Genomic DNA, 22,279 nt, shown 5'->3' with positions numbered 1-22,279 from the left:
CAATGGAAGTTAGCTAGAAATAGGGTGTTTACGGTGAAATCGTTCTATATGGATTTGATTAATTCTAGCCCAATCTCGAGATCGTTACATATTTGGAAGGTTAATGTTCCATTGTGTATTAAGATCTTTATGTGGTTCATCCACAAGCAAGTAATCCTCATCAAAGACAACTTACTTAAGAGGCGGTGGGTAAGTAGTTCGCATTGTTGTTTTTGTGATCATGATGAAACAAATACAACACTTATTCATAGAGTGCCCACTCGCCAAGCTGCTTCGGAGAACGATCCATATAGCCTTTAACATTACTCCTCCAGTTGACATTGAATCGTTGTTTGGAACGTGGTTAGCTGGGGTTGATCAGATTACTGCGGCTCGTATTCAGGTTGGAATATGTGCGCTCATGTGGGCTATATGGAATTGCAGGAATGACATGATTTTTAACAGACAACACACTTTAACTTTCTTGCAGGTCATCTTCAGAGCGTCCGCATGGATCCGTACGTGGTCCTTACTCACTCCTACGGACTCCAGGGAGCCTTTGGTTATTGGGTACAACAAGTGGGAGATGGCAGCACGGGCTATATTCAACTGGTTCGGATGACGGTTGCATAACAGTATCGCAGTCTAAGGAGCTTGCCCTTGGCATTGTCATACCGATTGGGATTCTGAGCATGTAATTTTCCTTTTTATTTTTTGCTCCACTTGCAAACTGTAATACTTGTTTGTTTCTGTGATACTTCGAGACTTTTTAATAAGATGGTTGCATGCACCGTCATGATGCAGAGGCCGAGGGCATGCCTCCATTTCCAAAAAAAAAATCTTTCTCTCACACAAAGGATGTTGGAGCTCCTACTATACCATTAAGTTTGTAGTCCGTTTCTCTTCTCTCTCTCTCCTATCCTCTGACTTTTTTTTAGAAAAGGAGGATGACCCCCGACCTCTGCATCTGGGCGGTGCATCTAGCCACTTTATTAATTATTCTCACAAGACCTTACAAAGTCATACAACAGTAAGACTAAAGACGCCATCTAAGCAACAAACTGTCGCTACACCTATCTAGTTGATGAGGGGGCGCAGATAGCCTGGGCCTAATACCAAACAGACATCGTAGCCAAGCCTAACATCTAAGGCCTGAGACCCCAACTTAGCCACTTGCCGGGTCTGGGGCACACACTGGTCCGGTGTGCTCTTAGAAGGCCGCCGCCGCCAACTGCCACCGCTCCATCTTCAGAACTGTACTGATGCAACAACCTTGCTCGGTCCAGCTATCGTCGACGCCACTGATACGTCTCCAACGTATCTATAATTTTTGATTGTTCCATGCTATTATATTACCGGCTTTGGATGCTTATGGGCTTTATTCTACATATTTATATCATTTTGGGGACTAACCTACTAACCAGAGGCCCAACACATATTGCTGTTTTTTTGCCTATTTCAGTATTTCGAAGAAAAGGAATATCAAACGGAGTCCAAACGGAATGAAACCTCCGGGAGCGATATTTTTGGAACAAATCTGATCCGGAGAGCTTGGGGTGCAAGTCAAGAAAGCTCTGAGGGCCCCATGAGATAGGCGGGCGCGCACCCCTGTAGGGCGCACCCCCTGTCTCGTGGGCCCCTCGGGCGTCCACCGACGTACTTCTTCCCCCTATATATACCTACGAACCCCGAAAACATCCAGGGGCACCACAAAACACAATTTCCACCACCGTAACCTTCTGTATCCGCGAGATCCCATCTTGGAGCCTTCCTCGGCACTCTGCCAGAGGGGGAATCGACCATGGAGGGCCTCTACATCAACATCCTTGCCCCTCCTATGAGTTGCGAGTAGTTTACCACATACCTACGGGTCCATAGTTATTAGCTAGATGGCTTCTTCTCTCTTTTTGGATCTCAATACAATGATCTCCCCCTCTCTTGTGGAGATCTATTCGATGTAATCTCTTGGTGTGTTTGTCAAGATCCGATGAATTGTGAGTTTATGTTCAGATTTATCTATGGTTATTAATTGAATCTTCTCTGAATTCTTTTATGAATGATTGAGTTATCTTTGCAAGTCTCTTCGAATTATCGGTTTGGTTTGGCCTACTAGATTGATCTTTCTTGCCATGGGAGAAGTGCATAGCTTTGGGTTCAATCTTGCGGTGTTCTTACCAAGTGACAGAAAGGGTTGCAAGACACATATTGTATTGTTGCCATCGAGGATAACAAGATGGGGTTTATATCATATTGCATGAGTTTATCCCTCTACATCATATCATCTTGCTTAAAGCGTTACTCCGTTCTTATGAACTTAATACTCTAGATGCATGCTGGATAGCGGTCGATGTGTGGAGTAATAGTAGTTGATGCAGGAAGGAGTCGGTCTACTTGTTTTGGATGTGATGCCTATATACATGATCATGCCTAGATAACGTCATAATTATTCGCTTTTCTATCAATTGCTTGACAGTAATTTGTTCACCCACCATAATACTTATGCTCTCGAGAGAAGCCTCTAGTGAAACCTATGGCCCCGGGGTCTATCTCTTATCATATTTGCTTTCAATCTACTTTTATTTGCATCTTTACTTTTCTTGCATCTATATCATAAAATACCAAAAATATATCTATCTTATCATACTATCTCTAATAGATCTCACTTTCGCAAGTGGCCGTGAAGGGATTGACAACCCCTTTATTGCGTTGGTTGCGAGTTCTCAGTTTGTTTGTGTAGGTGCGTGGGACTTTTGAGGAGCCTCCTATTGGATTGATACCTTGGTTCTAAAAAACTGAGGGAAATACTTACGCTACAATTGCTGCATCACCCTCTCCTCTTTGGGGAAAACCAACGCTAGCTCAAGACGTAGCAAGAAGGATTTCTGGCGCCGTTGTCGGGGAGGTCTTAGCTCAAGTCAAGACATACCAAGTAGCCATCACAAACTCATCTCCCTCGCATTTACATTATTTTCCATTTGCCTCTCGTTTTCCTGTCCCCCACTTCACCTTTGCCATTTTATTCGCCCTCTCTTTCCCAATCTCCTCCCCTCTTTTTGCTCGCCTCTTTCTGTTGCCATTTTCTGTTTGCTTGTGTGTTGGATTACTTGTTGCCATGGAACAAGATAATACCAAGTTGTGTGATTTCTCGAATACTAATAATAATGATTTCCTTAGTACTCCGATTGCTCCTCTTAATGATGTTGAGTCTTGTGAAATCAATACTGCCTTGCTGAATCTTGTTATGAAAGATCAATTCGCCAGCCTTCCTAGTGAAGATGTCGCTACTCATCTAAACAATTTTGTTGATTTGTGTGACATGCAAAAGAAGAAAGATACGGATAACAATATTGTCAAATTGAAGTTATTTCCGTTTTCACTTAGAGATCGTGCTAAAGTTTGGTTTTCATCTTTGCCTAAAAATAGTATTGATTCTTGGAACAAGTGCAATGATGCTTTTATCTCTAAGTATTTTCCTCCCGCTAAGATGATCACTCTTAGGAATGATATTATGAATTTTAAACAACTTGATCATGAGCATGTTGCCCAATCTTGGGAAAGAATGAAATTGATGCTTCGCAATTGCCCTACTCATGGTTTGAATTTATGGATGATCATACAAAATTTTTATGCCGGTTTGAACTTTGCTTCTAGGAATCTCTTAGATTCGGCCGCAGGAGGCACGTTTATGGAAATTACATTAGGATATGCTACAAAATTGCTTGATAATATTACGGCTAATTATTCTCAATGGCACACCAAAAGATCTTCTAGTAAAAAAGTGCATGCTATAGAAGAAATCAATGTTTTGAGTGGAAAGATGGATGAACTTATGAAGATATTTGCTACTAAAAATACTCATCTTGATCCCAATGATATGCCTTTGTCTTCTTTGATTGAGAATAATAATGAATCTATGGATGTGAATTTTGTTGGTAGGAATAGTTTTGGAAACAATGCTTATAGAGGAAATTTTAATGCTAGACCGTTTCCTAGTAATCCCTCTAATAATTATGGAAATTCCTACAATAATTCTTATGGTAATTTTAATAAGATGCCCTCTGATTTTGAGAATAGTGTGAAAGAATTTATGATTTCTCAAAGAATTTTAATGCTTTGCTTGAAGAAAAATTGCTTAAAGTTGACGATTTGGCTAGGAACGTTGATAGACTTTTGCTTGATGTTAATTCTCTTAAACTTGGATCCTCTTCTCCTAAGCATGATATCAATGAGTCTCTCAAAGTAATGAGAATCTCCATTGACGAGTGCAAGGAAAGAACCGCTAGATTGCGTGCTAAAAAAGAAAGCTTTATAAAAGCGTGTTCTTCTAATCTACACGAAAATAATGATGAGGATCTTAAAGTTATTGATGCGTCTCCTATTAGATCTATGTTTTGCAATATGAATTTTGATGATTATGGGAGTGATGATGAATCAACTTTGCCTAGAAGGCGTCCCAAAAATTCGGAATCTTTAGATCTTAATGCTAAATTTGGTAAAAGAGAGATCGGAGAATCCTCAACTGCTAATAATATTGAACCTACTATCTCGGATTTCAAGGAATTTGATTATGATAATTGCTCTTTAAAAGGTTGTATTTCCTTGTTGCAATCCGTTGTTAATTCTCCTCATGCTTATAGTCAAAACAAAGCTTTTTACCAAACATATTGTTGATGCCTTGATGCAATCTTATGATGAAAAACTTAATTTGGAAGTTTCTATACCTAGAAAACTTAATGATGAGTGGGAACCTACTATAAAGATTAGAATTAAAGATTTTGATTGTTTTGCTTTGTGTGATTTGGGTGCTAGTGTTTCCACAATTCCGAAAACTTTATGCGATATTCTAGACTTCCATGATCTTGATGATTGCTCTTTAAATTTGCACCTTGCGGATTCCACCATTAAAAAGCCTATGGGAAGGATCAATGATGTTATTATTGTTGCTAATAGAAATTTGGTGCCCGTAGATTTTATCGTTCTTGATATAGATTGCAATCTTTCTTGTCCTATTATTCTTGGTAGACCTTTCCTTAGAACGATTGGTGCGATTATTGATATGAAGGAAGGGAACATTAGGTTCCAATTTCCTTTAAAGAAAAGCATGGAGCACTTTCTAAGAAAGAAAGTCAAATTACCTTATGAATCTATCATGCGTGGTACTTATGAATCAAGTGCCAAAGATGGCACTCGTTAGATCTATCCTTGCTTTTTTGCCTAGCTAGGGGCGTTAAACGATAGCGCTAGTTGGGAGGCAACCCAATTTTCTTTATGTTCTTTGTTTTTGTTCCTGTTTAGTGTTAAATTTAGTTTCTAATTTCTGTTTAGATGTGTTTTTATCTTTTGTTTAGTGTTTGTGCCAAGTAGAACCTATAGGATAAACTATGATGATGGTTGATTTGATTCTGCTGAAAAACAGAAACTTTGCGCTCACGAGAAAATATTCAATAAATCACAGAAAAGAGCTTTTGCGTTGATTATTTTTTCTGCTGATCAATAAACAAATTTTACAGTACGTCCTATTTTGGTAGGATTTTTAGAGTTCTAGAAGTTTGCGTTAGTTACAGATTGCTACAGACTGATCTGTTTTTGACAGATTCTGTTTTTAGTGTGTTGTTTGCTTATTTCAATGCATCTATGGCTAATAAATTAGTTTATAAACCATAAGGAAGTTGGAATACAGTAGGTTTAACACCAAAATAAATTAAGAATGAGTTCATTGCAGTACCTTATGTGGTGGTTTTGTTTTCTTTCACTAACGGAGCTTATAAGATTTCCTGTTGAGTTTTATGTTGTGAAGTTTTCAAGTTTTGGGTAAAGCTTTTATGGACTATGGAATAAAGAGTGGCAAGATTCTAAGCTTGGGGATGCTTATGGCACCCCAAGATATTCAATAATAGCCAAAATCCTAAGCTTGCATCCCCTCTTTCGTCTTTGTTCATTGGTAACTTTACTTGGAGCTATATTTTTATTCACTACATAATATGTGTTTTGCTTGGAGCATCGTGTATTATATTGGTCTTTGCTTGTTAGTTTACCACAATCATCCTTGCTGTAACACACCTTTTTGGAGAAGCCTATTTGATTATAATTTGCTAGAATACTCTATGTGCTTCACTTATATCTTTTGAGCTTGATAGTTTTTGCTCTAGTGCTTCACTTATATCTTTTAGAGCATGGTGGTGGATTAATTTTATAGAAATTGCTAGTCTCTCATGCTTCACTTATATTATTTTGAGAGTCTTTTAGAACAGCATGGTATTTGCTATGGTTTTAATTTGGTCCTAGAATGATGAGCATCCAAGTTGGGTATAATAAAAACTATCATAGAAAGTGAATTGGATGCTATGATCAATTTGATGCTTGATAATTGTTTTGAGATATGGAGGTAGTAATATTAAAGTCATGCTAGTTGGGTGATTATGGATTTAAAAAATGCTTGTGTTGAAGTTTGTGATTCCCGTAGCATGCACGTATGGTGAACCGCTTTGTGATGAAGTTGGAGCACAATTTTATTTATTGATTGTCTTCCTTATGAGTGGCAGTCGGGGACGAGCGATGATCTTTTCCTACCAATCTATCCCCCTAGGAGCATGCGTGTAGTGCTTTGGTTTTTGATGACTTCTAGATTTTTACAACAAGTATATGAGTTCTTTTGATTAATGTTGAGTCCATGGATTATACACACTCCTTTCACCCCTCCATTATTCCTAGCCTCTCTTGTATCGTGCAACTTTCGCCGGTACCATAAACCCACCATACTCCTTCCTCAAAACAGTCACCATACCTACCTATTATGGCATTTCCATAGCCATTCCGAGATATATTGTCATGCAACTTTCCACCGTTCCGTTCATATGACACACATTACTTTTGTCATATTGCTTTTTGCATGAACATGTAGTTGACATTGTATTTGTGGCAAAGCCACCGTCATAATTCTTTCATACATGTCACTCTTGACTCATTGCATATCCCGGTATACCGCCGGAGGCATTCATATAGAGTCATATTTTGTTCTAAGTATCGAGTTGTAATTGTTGAGTTGTAAAAAAATAAAAGTGTGATGATCATCATTATTAGAGCATTGTCCCAGTGAGGAAAGGATGATGGAGACTATGATTCCCCCATAAGTCGGGATGAGACTCCGGACGAAATATAAAAAAAAGTGGCCATAAAAAAAAGAGAAAAGGCCCAAATAAAAAAAATGCGAGAAAAAGAGAGAAGGGACAATGCTACTATCCTTTTACCACGCTTGTGCTTCAAAGTAGCACCATGATCTTCATGATAGAGAGTCTCATATGTTCTCACTTCCATTTACTAGTGGGAATTTTTCATTATAGAACTTGGCTTGTATATTCCAATGATGGGCTTCCTCAAAGTGCCCTAGGTCTTCGTGAGCAAGCAAGTTGGATGCACCCCACTAGTTTCTTTTGTTGAGCTTTCATATATTTATAGCTCTAGTGCATCCGTTGCATGGCAATCCCTACTCACTCACATTGATATCTATTAATGGGCATCTCCATAGCCCGTTGATACGCCTAGTTGATGTGAGACTATCTTCCCTTTTTTTGTCTTCTCCACAACCATCGTTCTATTCCACATATAGTGCTATGTCCATGGCTCACGCTCATGTATTGCGTGAAAGTTGAAAAAGTTTGAGATTATTAAAGTATAAAACAATTGCTTGGCTCGTCATCGGGGTTGTGCATGATTAAATACTTTGTGTGATGAAGATAGAGCTTAGCCAGACTATATGATTTTGTAAGGATAACTTTCTTTTGGCCATGCTATTTTGAGAAGACATGATTACTTGCTTAGTATGCTTGAAGTATTCCTATTTCTTATGTCAATATGAACTTTTATTTTGTATTACTTGGATTTGAACATTCATGCCACAATGAAATAAAATTGCATTATGAATTTTCTAGGTAGCATTCCACATCAAAAATTCTCTTTTTATCATTTACCTACTCGAGGACGAGCAGGAATTAAGCTTGGGGATGCTGATACGTCTCCAACGTATCTATAATTTTTGATTGTTCCATGCTATTATATGACCTGCTTTGGATGCTTATGGGCTTTATTCTACATATTTATATCATTTTTTGGACTAACCTACTAACCGGAGGCCCAGCCCATATTGCTGTTTTTTTTGCCTATTTCAGTATTTCGAAGAAAAGGAATATCAAACGGTGTCCAAACGGAATGAATCCTTTGAGAGCGATATTTTTGGAACAAATCTGATCCGGAGAGCTTGGGGTGCACGTCAAGAAAGCTCCGAGGGCCCCACGAGATAGGAGCCCCCCCCCCTGTAGGGCACGCCCCCTGTCTCGTGGGCCCCTCGGGCATCCACCGACGTACTTCTTCCTCCTATATATACCTACGGACCCCGAAAACATCCAGGGGCACCACGAAACACAATTTCCACCACCGTAACCTTTTGTATCCGCGAGATCCCATCTTGGAGCCTTCGCCGACACTCTGTCGGAGAGGGAATCGACCACGGAGGGCCTCTACATCAACATCCTTGCCCCTCCTATGAGTTGTGAGTAGTTTACCACAGACCTACGGGTCCATAGTTATTAGCTAGATGGCTTCTTCTCTCTTTTTGGATCTCAATACAATGATCTCCCCCTCTCTTGTGGAGATCTATTTGATGTAATCTCTTTTTGCGGTGTGTTTGTCAAGATCCGATGAATTATGAGTTTATGTTCACATTTATCTATGGTTATTAATTGAATCTTCTCTGAATTCTTTTATGAATGATTGAGTTATCTTTGCAAGTCTCTTCGAATTATCGGTTTGGTTTGGCCTACTAGATTGATCTTTCTTGCCATGGGAGAAGTGTTTAGCTTTGGGTTCAATCTTGCGGTGTTCTTACCCAGTGACAGAAAGGGTTGCAAGACACGTATTGTATTGTTGCCATCGAGGATAACAAGATGGGGTTTATATCATATTGCATGAGTTTATCCCTCTACATCATATCATCTTGCTTAAAGCGTTACTCCGTTCTTATGAACTTAATACTCTAGATGCATGCTGGATAGCGGTCGATGTGTGGAGTGATAGTAGTAGATGCAGGCAGGAGTCGGTCTACTTGTTTTGGATGTGATGCCTATATACATGATCATGCCTAGATAACGTCATAATTATTCGCTTTTCTATCAATTGCTTGACAGTAATTTGTTCACCCACCGTAATACTTATGCTCTCGAGAGAAGCCTCTAGTGAAACCTATGGCCCCGGGGTCTATCTCTTATCATATTTGCTTTCAATCTACTTTTATTTGCATCTTTACTTTTCTTGCATCTATATCATAAAATACCAAAAATATATCTATCTTATCATACTATCTCTATTAGATCTCACTGTCGTAAAGTGGCCGTGAAGGGATTGACAACCCCTTTATTGCGTTGGTTGCGAGTTCTCAGTTTGTTTGTGTAGGTGCATGGGACTTTTGAGGAGCCTCCTACTGGATTGATACCTTGGTTCTTAAAAACTGAGGGAAATACTTACGCTACACTTGCTGCATCACCCTCTCCTCTTCGGGGAAAACCAACGCTAGCTCAAGACGTAGCAGCCACCACGGCGCCCAACGGCACCTCGTCCCTGCACGCAAACAACTGAACACGTCGCTGTCGCCACTGATACACCTCAGCGCCATGCTGCCAAGTACCACCAGCCGACCCATCTTGAAGCCCTTGGAGGATCTGTCGTGCGTAGCACCTGCCGACCAGGCATGACCAAGCGTAGCACCTGTCGGTCAGGCATGACTTGACATCTCCACCGAAGCTTCGTGCAAAACGAAGCCGCTCCACCTCCTGCCTCTGACTTCCAGCGCTGCTCCACAAAACGATGCTCCCAAGAGAGAAACGACACCGCAGTGCCGCCATCTGCCGGTCTGGAACACCAGATCCTAGGGTTTCCCCGGAGCAATACGAGTGGGTCAACGGTAGTCACATGACGATGCCTTCATCAAGGTAACGACGTGGAACGCCGCCATCGCCCGCCGTCGGCTCGGTTTTCACCGGCAACTACGTCTTCCCGACTCGCAGTTGGTGCCAGATGATGGATCCCGAGATCCGAACACCCAGCCTTAGGCTGACCACCTCTAATGGAAGAAATGGCCACCACCACTGGCTGCATCGGTCAGAACAGATCTGATCGGAGGTGCCGCCGACGAAACCACCAGGCCCTCCACGCCGCCGTCGCCGATCTGAAGGCAGCATGCACGCCACCGCAGCCAAGCCGGCAGCCGCCGACCGCAGCCGCCGCTGCCGCCCGAAGGGCCATCCGCAGCGCCCGCAGCCCTGGCCTCCGCCGCGCCAAGCCGTCGCCGTCCGAGGATGGGCCGGCCTCCCGCCGCCCGCAGCCATCTGCCGCGCCGCAGATCTCAGATCGGCCGCGCCACCACACACCTTGGGGTCCGCCCCACCCCGGAGACGCGCGAGAGAGGAGATCCCCCGCCACCGCCGTCGGCCCCTGGGCGTCTTCCGGCGGCGGCGGAGGGAGAGGCGGAGGGAGTTTGCGGCGGCGGCGGCGGCTAGGTTTCTAGCCGCCCGAGTCGCCCTAGGGGGAGGACGACGCGGGGGCGCTTTAGATTCCAATTGACATGCCAGTTTTTATCCTCCGACATTTAGTTAGCCACAGATGTGATGTGGCATCTCTTATTGCTCGTCTATATCACTCTATTATACTTGCTCTTACCAAAAATACTAGTATTATAGTAGTACTAGACGGTTGGGTACAGTATGTACTACGTAGTTGAGTGCCGACGTGGGAGTACAAGTTAGGCTACATATAGACAACTTTTCTTATTGTGTCATTGTAGCTCCCATAGAGCTATAGTAAAAGCAAAAGGTTTCATATTTAGAGAAAAGAATCCGCCCGAAAAACGTCGAATTGTTTTAGTTTTTCCGTTCCGCAAATTTCCATTATCGTTTTTGTATTTTGCATTCGCTTCATTTTTCCGTTGGAAAAGCAGAACCTCTTCCCTCCATTTTCATCTATACTTCCAAGATGCAGTAGCTTCACTTTCTGGAAGCTGCACTGGAAGATCTAGGCTTATCGCGCGGAGTACATATGATGGTGGACAACAGAGACTTGCCAAGTGCGGTCTCCTTCACCCACCATGTCGTGTGTTGTGCGACTAGGCGAAGGAGTTGATGGACCATCTAGTCACTGGGTGCCCTTTCTCTCGCACCCTTTGATACTGGGTCCTTTCCTGGATTCAATTAACCATTCATCACTCCTGGAACCCAGATCATGGATTAATGGCACGAGGCTACCCACTTCGCACCCACCATTGGGCGTAAGAGGGCATGTCCACGGTGATCATGCTAAGGGGTGGTTTTAGCACATGTGAAACTTGAAGATTCTTCTCAAAACGGATAGGAAGGTATATGTGGGTGCAATATATATTTTGTGTATGTGATTTTGTTTCACCTATTTTTTATGCAGATCCTCTTTTAATAGTACGGATTTCTTACAATCAAAGAAATAAAAGCGCCAAAAATGTTGTCTTCGATCTTTTTCTTCCAAAGGGGTACCTAACCATCTTGTGTCATATAAATACGTTTGTATAGCTCAAGCACACGATTAGTTCATAAATTGCATTGTCATCAACACCAAAACACTTAAGGCGCAAAATGCCCTTTCAGTGTCCTCGTCGGCTCGATGCCTATCATGGTGACGGGACTTGGATCTATTAGTACGCCGGGAAGCCGTACTACCCAGATTACTGGAAGTTGCGATATCACTCTTGGATTTGGCGTAAGTCTTCTGCTAGTGTGCCGCTGTTTTCAGCGCATGCATGCCGATTTCCCACCTCTTCTTGTCCGAATGCCCACGAGGTATAACTCCGCCGAGCTCCCGGGCAGCCGCGTGCAAATTCTTTGCCCGTGTGCAGCGAGAAGTCGCATTGGGCTCTGCAGTCCTCTTGATGTCCTGCTTCGCCCATCTGCCCCCAAGGCGAGCTCATTCCTGGTAGCCGTCAAGATGAATGTACTCTTCAGATTCTCCTCTTGTCTAATAATTTCATTCTTCACTGATGCTTTTGAAGATCTCTATGAAACTAACATGCGATTGGTAACTATGTTTCATTCTAGGTTGCCATACTCTACATATAAAGTATAATAAAGAGAAAAGGAATTATTATTTGAAGAGTACGTACATAGTTCATTTTGTCTTGTTAATTGTCCATAGCAATACACGGGTATTATGCTACTTTTAGTGTTAACTAGCAAAAGAGCCCGTTCGTTGCAATGGGAGAAAAAAAATAATACTCCTCTTCCCCCTCTCTCGCTCTCGCGATGAGAAATCTGTTCTTTTTTCCATGTAAGGTTTTTCAGAGGTGTGCGTGTGTGGTTATCGATATTTTTTTTCATCTCTATATGCTTTGCATGGGTGTTTATTTGCAATCCGAATCACCGTCGATACGAAAGAAGAATGTACCATGCACTATGGATTATAAGCGTCCTTCAAATATAACTTTAAAAAATATATTTAACAGGTAAAAATAACATCATATTTAGATTCTACACATTTTCTAATGAAAATTCATATATAACATGTTAAAATCGGAGTTACGGTTTAAAAGATATGGATTATTTTAAAAAAAACATTTGTTTGATTTAAATGTGATCCGTGGTTGAATTACTTAAAAATTTAGGGGGATTTCCAAAGAAATATGCAAATAACGATTTAGCCATGACTTATGTGTGTACTGCAGGTTAATTCACAAAATACAGGGGGGTTATGCAAAATTACATGACGGACCACCAGAAGCATTCTGTGCTTTATTATTAGGTAGAGATTGCATTTTCATAAAAACTTGTATAGCTGAAACATTTCTAAAATCTAAAAGTAGTGTGTCAGTTGCTTTAGATCTATCAAAGGGTTCAACACCGATGAATATGGCTCCCGTGCGCTGGTCCTTAGGGGCATATGCACGAGGATTTCCCATCTGTCATCAACATGGTCAAGCCGGCTTTGATGAGGGAACGACGACATCGGCGCGTCGACGGCTCGTTCTACTAGCAGTGGTGTTTGTTCGGTGGTGTAGAGATCTGGATATGACTTTTATTATGTTTAAGATGCTTTGTACTTCTCATAACTTTTATAATATATTCAAACCTTTTTTGCAATAAAATAAATTATATCATAGGTGTGCAATTGAGGGTATTCAACTTAAATGGTGAACCATTGATAAAAACTCTAGAGGTACCTCCCTAGGACAATTAATGTGGGTTGGAGGTAGTAAATAATTCTTCTATACTTTCTCCGTTTTTATTTACTCTGCATATTAGTTTTGACCTAAGTCAAACTTTATAAAGTTTTGATCAAGTTTATCGAAAACGATCTAAACTTTCACAATAGCAAATATATATGAAAAATATATTGAATGATGATTCTAATGGTATTGATTTGGTATTGTGGATGTTAATAATTTTGTGTATAAACTTGGTCAAAGTTTGACTCGAGACAAAGCTAATATGCGAAGTAAATAAAAACGTAGGGAGTACAACTCTAGCTAAACAGATATCCCCTCAATTTTATCACAAAATATAAAAAGACATACTTGTCCCGAAACGCACTTTGATAAAGTCCAAACTCCTTTTGCTCATGTTTATGTTGCATTGCAGCAACTCTGCAAAACAAGTACTCCATCAGTTTCAAAATATAAGTATTTTTAGAGATTTCAATACAGACTACATACAGAGCAAAATGGGTAAATCTAAAATATGTCCAAGACTTTGTATGTAGAAACGGAGGGAGTTGACGATAGGATTTCCTTATATAAAAAAGTAGACGATAGGATTTCTGAATCTGAAAAAGAGAAAAGGCCGAGGATGAGCAGGCGAAAATACCCCTAAGACCTCCCTCAGAAAAAAAAAAACTAGACCAGGTCCACCGCGAAGTGACCCAACCCCGTCCCCGTGCAGTCGAGCCGTCCAGATCGCTGCCGCCCCAGACTCTCCGCCCCCAAATCTCGCCCGGAAAGAGAGAGCTTTCGCGGCGATGGCGGCGGCCGGCGGCACCTCCTCCGACGATGTCCCCGTCATCCAGGCGGAGAACCTCACCAGCAACGTCAGGTCCATCCTCTACAGGTACGCGCCCCTCTTCCGCGCACCCCCCCTTCTCTTCCCGTTGGGTTCGACGGTGGACTCGATCTGATCTGGACTCTGGAGGTGCGCTCAGTTTGGGATTTTTTAGCTAGTCCAGGTTTGATCCGAGCGTATCCCATGGATCATTAGCGTAATTGCTCGCCGCTGGATGTTCCAGTACAAGTATCCGAGGGAAGGGGATTTTTTTTTTTCGTTTTTGATTGAGCAAGGGGACGACGACTTTGGAATTAGCGGTTTCTCCTGGAACTATGATGCGCTAACAACTTTACATACTGAATTGGAACCTTTGGTAGCTGGGTGGTGGACTGATTAAAAAGGATTTGCTTAGATTTTCCTGCTAGGTTGAGATGCATTGTACTACCTGGGAGTCTGGACTGGGGGGAACAGCCTTAAAATTGGTGAACGGTGGGCATGCCTCTTAGATGTCAGATCCACTAGGTGTATCTAGTTTTCGAGCAGAAGGGGTATAGAACTGATGCTCTTGTTGGTTCTCTATGCTCGAGACTCATATGGAAAGCTGTTTAGACAATGTAATTACAGTTCAGTAACTATTTTAACGTGTTTGGTTGGCGCTGGTCATACATAAGTACTGTAGTAACAGGCTTCAAGTACTGATTGTTTTCTGTGTGATGATACACTATCCAGTTTCCTGTTTCCATTTTGTTGATAACACCTTTTCGACTATAAGGAATTACCCTAGATGTTTCGCTTATCTGCTATTTAACCAAACATGGTATGTCCTGAACATGATGATTTGTTCGTTTTACAGTCGGACATTCTTGTCGATCATCAGTGGAGTTGTTGCTGGTATCTGGGGGTTCACGGGTCTGACGGGCTTCGTCTTCTACTTTCTGATAATGATGGTAGCATCTATTGGACTCTTGGCCAAGTCAAAGTTCTCAGTCCACACGTACTTTGATAGTTGGAGCAGGATTTTGGTCGAAGGAGTTTTGGCCGGCCTTATGGTAAGTATTGTTGCCATCATGAGTATTCTGTGGTTTACACCCCAAATGCATAAACATTTTGACCCTTGGATGCTATTTTATATACTTTTGAAATATGTCATGTACAAACACTATTACGCGTCTTTGGTTTTAGTCTAAATTAATTTAGGAAGCTATTGAACATTTAGTTGGATCCAGATGAGTTCTTATTTGGCACGGCTGTCAAAAAACCTGAAGTTGGGACTAGGAGTTATACAAGTATATACAACTCTAATTTGCCATTATGTTTAAAGACTGTTTATATGTCCTTTGATAGATGTTGCAAAATGATCCAAACACAACTGTTTATATTCTACTCAATTGCCATATGTATTCTTCATGTTCTTGTTTTCAAGTTTATCTTCTAATATTTGCTCATTACGATGAGCTTTTGCTTTGCGTGATGTTCTAACGTTGTGAATTTTTCATTTGCAGTCCTTCGTGCTGTTCTGGACGTATCCTTGATAAATTAATGTGTGCTATTCTTTCTGAATATATCAAGCCCTTTTACTGCTTCTCTGTACCCACCCCCATCCTATTTTAACCGCTCCTGTGTTTGATATATTTTTTGCTTGAGTTCATCCTTAACACTTACCAGATTTGCGTATGATATCGTCCACATATTCTGAGTTGTGAGTTCTGATGGAAGGAGAGTCTGATGAACACAGCATGTCACATCTTCTGATGGGGGGAGCCAATGTCAGATGAACCAAGCATATGCAAGATTTCCCCTTAACATGATGGAACAATGGAGTCTCATCGTTATCACATTTTTGTTGTTAGTTACTACTATTACTGTCTAGTTTGGTGAACTGCAGCGCAACATTTGTATATGCCTATTTGATGGCCAGTGTATCAGATATCACGGTGTAAACACAACACTTAAATTCATTTACCCATGTCGTAGTTCACCTGATGATCCGAAACAATTACATCACATCATTTCCTGCGTTCATGCTGTTGAATCACTTGCGATGAAAATGCTATTAATCTTATAGGCAATGGCTTCTAAATGTGTCCTCATTTGTTGTATACAATTCGGTTAGCTTGCTTTTTAAAAATAACATATAATCTTTCTTGTGTTTTTATCCATTTTTTGTCAAACCTTATGTGTTTTTCCAGCTGATTTTCATTGATTTATTTTTCAATTTATTTAGATTATATGCTACTGCTGCTTTAATTTTTGAGAGAGAAGCATGACCACATGAAACATAGTGGGCTCATTGGGCTGGCTTTTCTATATGGGCCTAAGTCCAGATCCAAAGTCGCAGGCCATGGTTTCATTTCCAAAACCCAATTCCCACGGATCATCGCTCTCACTGGCCCCAGAACCCTAACCTCCCTCTCCACCATGGCCTCCTCCCTCCTCCGCTCCGGCCAGCGCCTCCTCCGCCACCACCGCGGCCGCCTCCCCGCGCCCTTCTCCGCGGCCGCCGCCGAGGAGCTCATCGACGTGCGCAAGCTGCCCACCGACTACGACCCCTCCACCTTCGACCCGACCGCGCCGCCGTCCCGCCCGCCGCCCTCCGACCGCGTCTGGCGCCTCGTCGACGACGTCTCCGCCCTCACCCTCGCCGAGGCCGCCGAGCTCTCCGCCCTCCTGCTCCGCCGCCTCGACATCCCCTCCGCGCCGCCCATCGCCATCCTCAACTCCGCCGCGGGCCTCGGCGGCGGCGGCGCGGCGGCCGCCGGCGCGGCCGGCGACAAGCCGGCGGCCGCGGCCGAGAAGACGGTCTTCGAGCTGCGGCTGGACTCGTTCGACGCGGCCAGCAAGATCAAGGTGATCAAGGAGATCCGGACCTTCACGGACCTCGGGCTCAAGGAGGCCAAGGAGCTGGTGGAGAAGGCCCCCGCCGTGATCAAGGGAGGGCTGTCCAAGGAGGAGGCCGAGAAGATCGTCGAGCGGATGAAGGCCCTCGGCGCCAAGGTCGTCATGGACTGATCAGCCCCTGCATTTCGAGGTGAGATGAGATCCCTATGGCGGAGTTGGGAACTCAGATTGGCTTGAGCCTGCACATGGATGACTTGCTGTAGTGAAATTGTGGAGAAACTGATGGCTCTGTTGCCTGTATACTGTAGTTGTTACCTAGGATGTTTTAGCACACACCAATCACATTTCATTATGATGCAATGTGTGACATTTGATTGTGTTGTTTCGTTGTGATCCTAGTAACCCTTGCTGTTTAATTGCAACTGCACATTTCTGAATTTACAACTGTCCATTTTATTCAGCAAGTCAAGTTAACGATTTTAGACGTAGATGCAAACGTGATCTACTTTCTGCTATGCTCTGTATGAATGATAACATACGTGGCTCTACCTTGATTGGAACTGACTCCTTGTGTGTTGGTGTCTACTAGTTTTTTTTATCTGCACACATCACAAAATTCGGATTCCATTATTCCATAGAATCAAGGAAGCAGTTGTGCAATATGTCTGCATATTTAAATCTGCTGTTCTTATCTGCAGGTACTGTTGAATGTATGAACCATATGATTACCACGGTTGATTGCTGCGAGCATTGTGGTATTTGGCAGTGTCAATTGAACCTTTTCAGGTTCAAAGTTTTTCATAATGCTGTATTCTCTTAGTTGCCTCTCACTCCTATTTTGTTGATGAATTTTCTATCTCTAATACGAAATGTGGAATAAAATATTTTAAAAGATGAGATAAGAAACATGCGCTGAAATGACTTCTGACCGCAATTGAGCTGCCTTTTATTGATTTTGGACTGAAGTTACACTTTGGCTGGCATGCATTTGGTTCCTTGTTAGATGTACTGTGGTGCTTGCAGTGTGGCAAAAAATTCAAGTTTGGTGTAATGTGGTGACCAGTTAACCAATTACAGATTTGTACAACGTATTATGCAGTTCTCCAGCAAATTCTTCTCTTTATGTATACATTCACATATCTCGGAGCAAAACGGTAGAAATAAACTCCTCTCCACAATGCCTCAGATGCTAAAAAGAAAGAGTACTGCCACTGGATAAGTTCCTTTTGTTGTTTCATGTCGAGTAGCTAGCCTGAGATAGGATCAAAGCAGTCTGGCATAATGTGCAGTTTCAAAACAGTCTGAGAGGCAGAAAACTGGGGTCAACAGAACTGGAGCTGCTTCCCAGACTGTTCAGGATGCTAGCTACTCGACATGAAACAAAAGGAACACACGTACTAGTAATTTGCTGCTGCTGCTGTAATTATCACTGTAATTATCCTTACACGGACTACGCGGACCCTAGAGGTGGTTATCGCTGTCTCCGTTATCTGCTTAACATCTCACTCCTGTAGGAAACAATCATCAATGCTGAAATGGGTGATTAGTTGATCTTCCGCTGATTGGTTCAACACATGCAGGTCAATCCGGGGGAGTGTTATTTTAAGTAAACGAACCATCCATGAAAAAAGGAGGGGGCACCTAAGAAATAATTTAGAGGCCAACGACCTGTTGGTGTAGGGGCCCTGCTGGAGATGCTCTAAGAAAACAAATGACACAACTTGCCTCATATGCTGGTGTAGTACTACTAGTAGCTGTTGCTTCCTCTGCTAAAAATGCAACCGATTCATCAACCATAAGATAGACACAACTTGCCTTACCCGTTGACCTCCTAACCACGCACCTCAGCCTTACTTGGCAGTCCCATCTACATCTCGACCAGCTAATCCCTGACCTCCTTTCTTGGTGTGCTATATCTGGCGACTCCATTCTTCTATGCGGCTGAACAAGAAGTGGTTATTGATTGCTGTCAAGGTTTGTTCTTTTTTTCTTTCTCTTGTCTCCCTTGGGTTGAGCTTTTGAATTGGAAGTTTGTGCTTTTCTGGTCTGAGTGAATTCTTGATCTATTGTTGTTGTTCCAGATTTGAGGTTGAGCCAGCTTGCATTTGGTTGCGGAAATATTATTTACCTGCAGATCGACCGAGCCACTACAGTTCTTGTTTACCTGGCATCGCAGCAGGTAGTTCAATGACATGTTCACCAATGGTAAAATAGATACTGCTAACCTACGGTAGCTCCTAACCACACTGCTCAGCCTTACTTGGTCACCCCCTGCCCATCTGGACCAACTAGTCTTGATCTCTTTTCTTGGTGTGGTATTCCGGCGACTCCACTCTTCATTGCGGTTGAACAAGAAGTGGCTGTTGATTTCTGTCAAGGTTTGCCTTTTTCTCTTCTCTCCCTTGGATTAAGCTTTTGAATTGGAAGTTTGTGTTGTTTTGGTCGAGTGAGTTCTTGATCTATTGCTGCTGTTCCAGGTTTGAGATCTAACCAGCTTGGTTGCGGAACTCCTGGGTGCATTGTTGGTCAGGGAACTTGGTCTGTGGTGTGCCGCTCTCCTGTCTGCAGATCGGCCGAGCTAACTACAGTTCTTATTTACCTCGCATCGCAGCAGGTAAATCTTTTGAGCTAGTTTGGTTGTCTCAGAGTACGATGGCATGGTTCACCAATGGTAAGAACTTTAATTATCACCTCTCTTAGCGATGGGCTAGCCGGCTGTGGGTATCCAGGAGCTGGTGGCCTGTCTAGCGGATGTGCCCAAACCGATTCACCCGCTCATCCTTGGTAAACAGAGCTGACTTTTGAAAGATGTAAACGCTACCACATAGATGGAACAGATGCAGATGTTTTATGTCTGAATGAACGTGCGGCACAAACCAAAGGTAATGCCTTACATACTTACACGAAATCAAGTTGTGGCTGATGTGTTTAGCATTTTCGTACAAAGAAATACCAACGAAAATAACATGGCAGATCGAGCGACTGCGATGGAGGCCATGGTGAGCGCCCCCCACGGCGCCGTGCAGATCCTGTTGCGGAAGCTCGGCAACGTCCTCGCCACCAAATATGTGCTTCTCAGCGGCGTTCGTGGGGAGATCCAGGTGCTCAAGGACGAGCTCGAGAGCATGACCGCCTGCCTCCTCGAGCTCGCCGATAGAGATGATCACAACGAACAAGTAATGCAAATGCTAGTAGATGGATCTTTTAAATTGCAATTTTTTGATGCAAAGAAAACATGCCCCTGTAATGAGAAGAGACAAACACTGGCATGATTAATTGATGTGCTCATTCATATATGTGCAGATCAGGATTTGGATGAAACAGGTGAGGGAGGTCGCGTTTGATGCGGAGGACTGTATGGACAGGTTCTGTCGTCACCTCAGCGAGCACCATGGAGATCGACAAGGACTCCTGGAATACTTGAATAGAATGTTCAACATTGTGAGGACATTGAGGGTACGACATAAGGTGGCCACTGATATCCAGTGCCTCAAATCTCGTGCCCAGGAAGTCAGTGACCGGAGGCTCAGGTACACGTACACTCTAGGTGACTCGGATGGACGGTCGGGCAGAGCGCTTTATACTTACAGCCACATCGACAGCCTGGACCGCTGGTTACCTGCAATCCATGGTGACAGGTCCGGGCTAGTCGGGATGGGCAAAATGACTGATGCCATGGTCGGGCTGCTCAACAAGCAACGCCAGGCAGCGGCGGGTCCCCGAGTGCTGTCTATAGTGGGGTTCGGTGGCCTCGGCAAGACCACCCTTGCGACGACTGTCTACAACACCCCAAAGTTGGGTGGTATCCAGTGCCGCGCTTTCGTTTCGGTGTCCCAGACATACGACCTTCGTTCTCTTCTAGAGTCCATGCTGAAGCAGCTTTTGGCTTCGTCTGAGAAAGATAAAAATGATGATCCCCTCAAGAACATTAAAGACTGGGAAATAAGTGAGTTAGTCGACAAGATTGGAAAACATTTGGATGCCAAGAGGTATGTAATGACACACTACTGCATTATTGACCATTGAGCCTTGCTTTTCTGATTTCTCATACATTAATGAAACACCTTTTGTTACTATTATCAATAAGTTTCCTCTTACGCCATACTCCCTCTTATTTCAAAAGTGAAGATGTTAGGCATGTATAGGGGTTGATAAGCTGGTATTTTTTTAAACGTATTTCACGTCTTTTAGAGAATGCAATAAATATGTTGTACAATGTATTATTTCTAGCATTTAATGTTACAAGATCCTAAAATTATGGAGTGAACAAAATTAAAACTTGAATATATGTGAACAAGAGAAGACATCTCGTATAATGGAGACAAATGTTTTATCTTTCTTCCTAAGAGATCATCTCTTAGTTAAGAGAAGTCAAGTTTTTATTAATCTCTCTCTTCCGCGTCATCCGTTATCCTACGTGACAGCATTGTACACACCCTAAAGCAACGGTAGCAGATTCTCCAAATTTTGGGCCTCCATCAGTTTTGGAGTGCACTCCAATTTTTTTGGAGGTCCAACACCATTGTGCAAAATTAGTCTTGACGTTGTTTTTCCTGTGGTTTGGGTAGTTGGCGCTATTCTATTCCATGTTTATGGAGGCTTGAACCAAATGGTTGTAAGATCACAAGGATCTCGATTGTGTCACCCGTCAAGCGCAATAAACTTATTCCACCATGGCTTGCACAAAGAAAGCTCAGTAAGGGGTAGATCTTTGCAAAGTAGGCGATCTCCTTGGCTTTGCAAATTCTTGAGTCTTTCATGAGTAGTATGAAGGCTCTCAATTTACTCCAAATCATCTAGGAGATGCACACCTAACAAGCAAAGCAAAGTCACTCGATAAGAACTTAAAAAGATCTTCAATTAAAACATCTCTCAAGAACCCATATGATCACCCTCTCACAAAGATAGGATTGTAGTGAAAGACATGAACTTGAGGTGTGGGGGTTCATGAAAGGGAGGAGGTCTTTGCCTTCAAGAATCAAGAAGTGTTAATGGAATCACCCAACACTTCTTTGTTCTTTTTTTTTTAATCTTGGATCTCTCTTCCTCACTTCTTGTGGTAGGTGGATGGAGTGGAATGACTTTAGTGGGTTGCAAATGGATGGGATGGATGAAAGGAATGCTTGAGTTACTTGAAGCCACGAAGGGTTATGAGAGGATATATATACATAGTCCAAAAATATAACTCATACTTGAAAAAGCAAACAGTGTTAAGAGTTATACTTCCTTCGTTTCTAAATATAAGCCTTTTTAAAGATTTTAATACAGACTATATACAAAGCAAAATGAGTGAACCTACACTCTAAAATGTGTCTAGATTCATCCGAATTGAATTCGCTAAAAGGTTTTATATTTAGGAACGGAGGGAGTATATATTTAGCCATGTACCCTCCGTATCTTTTGCTATTATTAGGGGCTTT

General features: G+C 42.5%; 2 protein-coding genes across 3 annotated transcripts in view; both read left to right on the top strand.

Moving 5' to 3' along the window:
• Positions 1-13,823: 13,823 nt before the first annotated feature.
• On the top strand, positions 13,824-15,999 carry LOC123144559 (ER membrane protein complex subunit 6). The gene is made up of 4 exons (XM_044563774.1): positions 13,824-14,087; positions 14,875-15,070; positions 15,524-15,543; positions 15,687-15,999. The coding sequence occupies exons 1-4, from the start codon at positions 13,999-14,001 to the stop codon at positions 15,715-15,717; spliced, it is 336 nt and encodes a 111-aa protein (XP_044419709.1). The 5' UTR covers positions 13,824-13,998; the 3' UTR covers positions 15,718-15,999.
• A 358-nt stretch (positions 16,000-16,357) lies between these two features.
• LOC123144547 (50S ribosomal protein L7/L12) overlaps positions 16,358-22,279 on the top strand; it is a 15,290-nt gene continuing 9,368 nt past the window's right edge. Inside the window, exons 1-7 of one of the 2 annotated variants that reach the window (XM_044563756.1) lie at positions 16,358-17,049; positions 17,558-18,833; positions 18,941-19,237; positions 19,337-19,530; positions 19,652-19,741; positions 19,833-20,035; positions 20,163-20,848. In XM_044563756.1, the coding sequence (XP_044419691.1) occupies positions 19,512-19,530; positions 19,652-19,741; positions 19,833-20,035; positions 20,163-20,848 (998 nt within the window). In that variant the 5' untranslated portion in view covers positions 16,358-17,049; positions 17,558-18,833; positions 18,941-19,237; positions 19,337-19,511. Of the gene's footprint in view, positions 17,050-17,557; positions 18,834-18,940; positions 19,238-19,336; positions 19,531-19,651; positions 19,742-19,832; positions 20,036-20,162; positions 20,849-22,279 lie in introns of those variants that run through there. The other variant, XM_044563760.1, reaches the window with a different exon arrangement.

Source organism: Triticum aestivum, chromosome 1B (assembly GCF_018294505.1).
Source record: "Triticum aestivum cultivar Chinese Spring chromosome 1B, IWGSC CS RefSeq v2.1, whole genome shotgun sequence".
Classification (NCBI taxonomy): domain Eukaryota; kingdom Viridiplantae; phylum Streptophyta; class Magnoliopsida; order Poales; family Poaceae; genus Triticum; species Triticum aestivum.
This window is presented reverse-complemented; position numbering and strand designations above follow the sequence as displayed.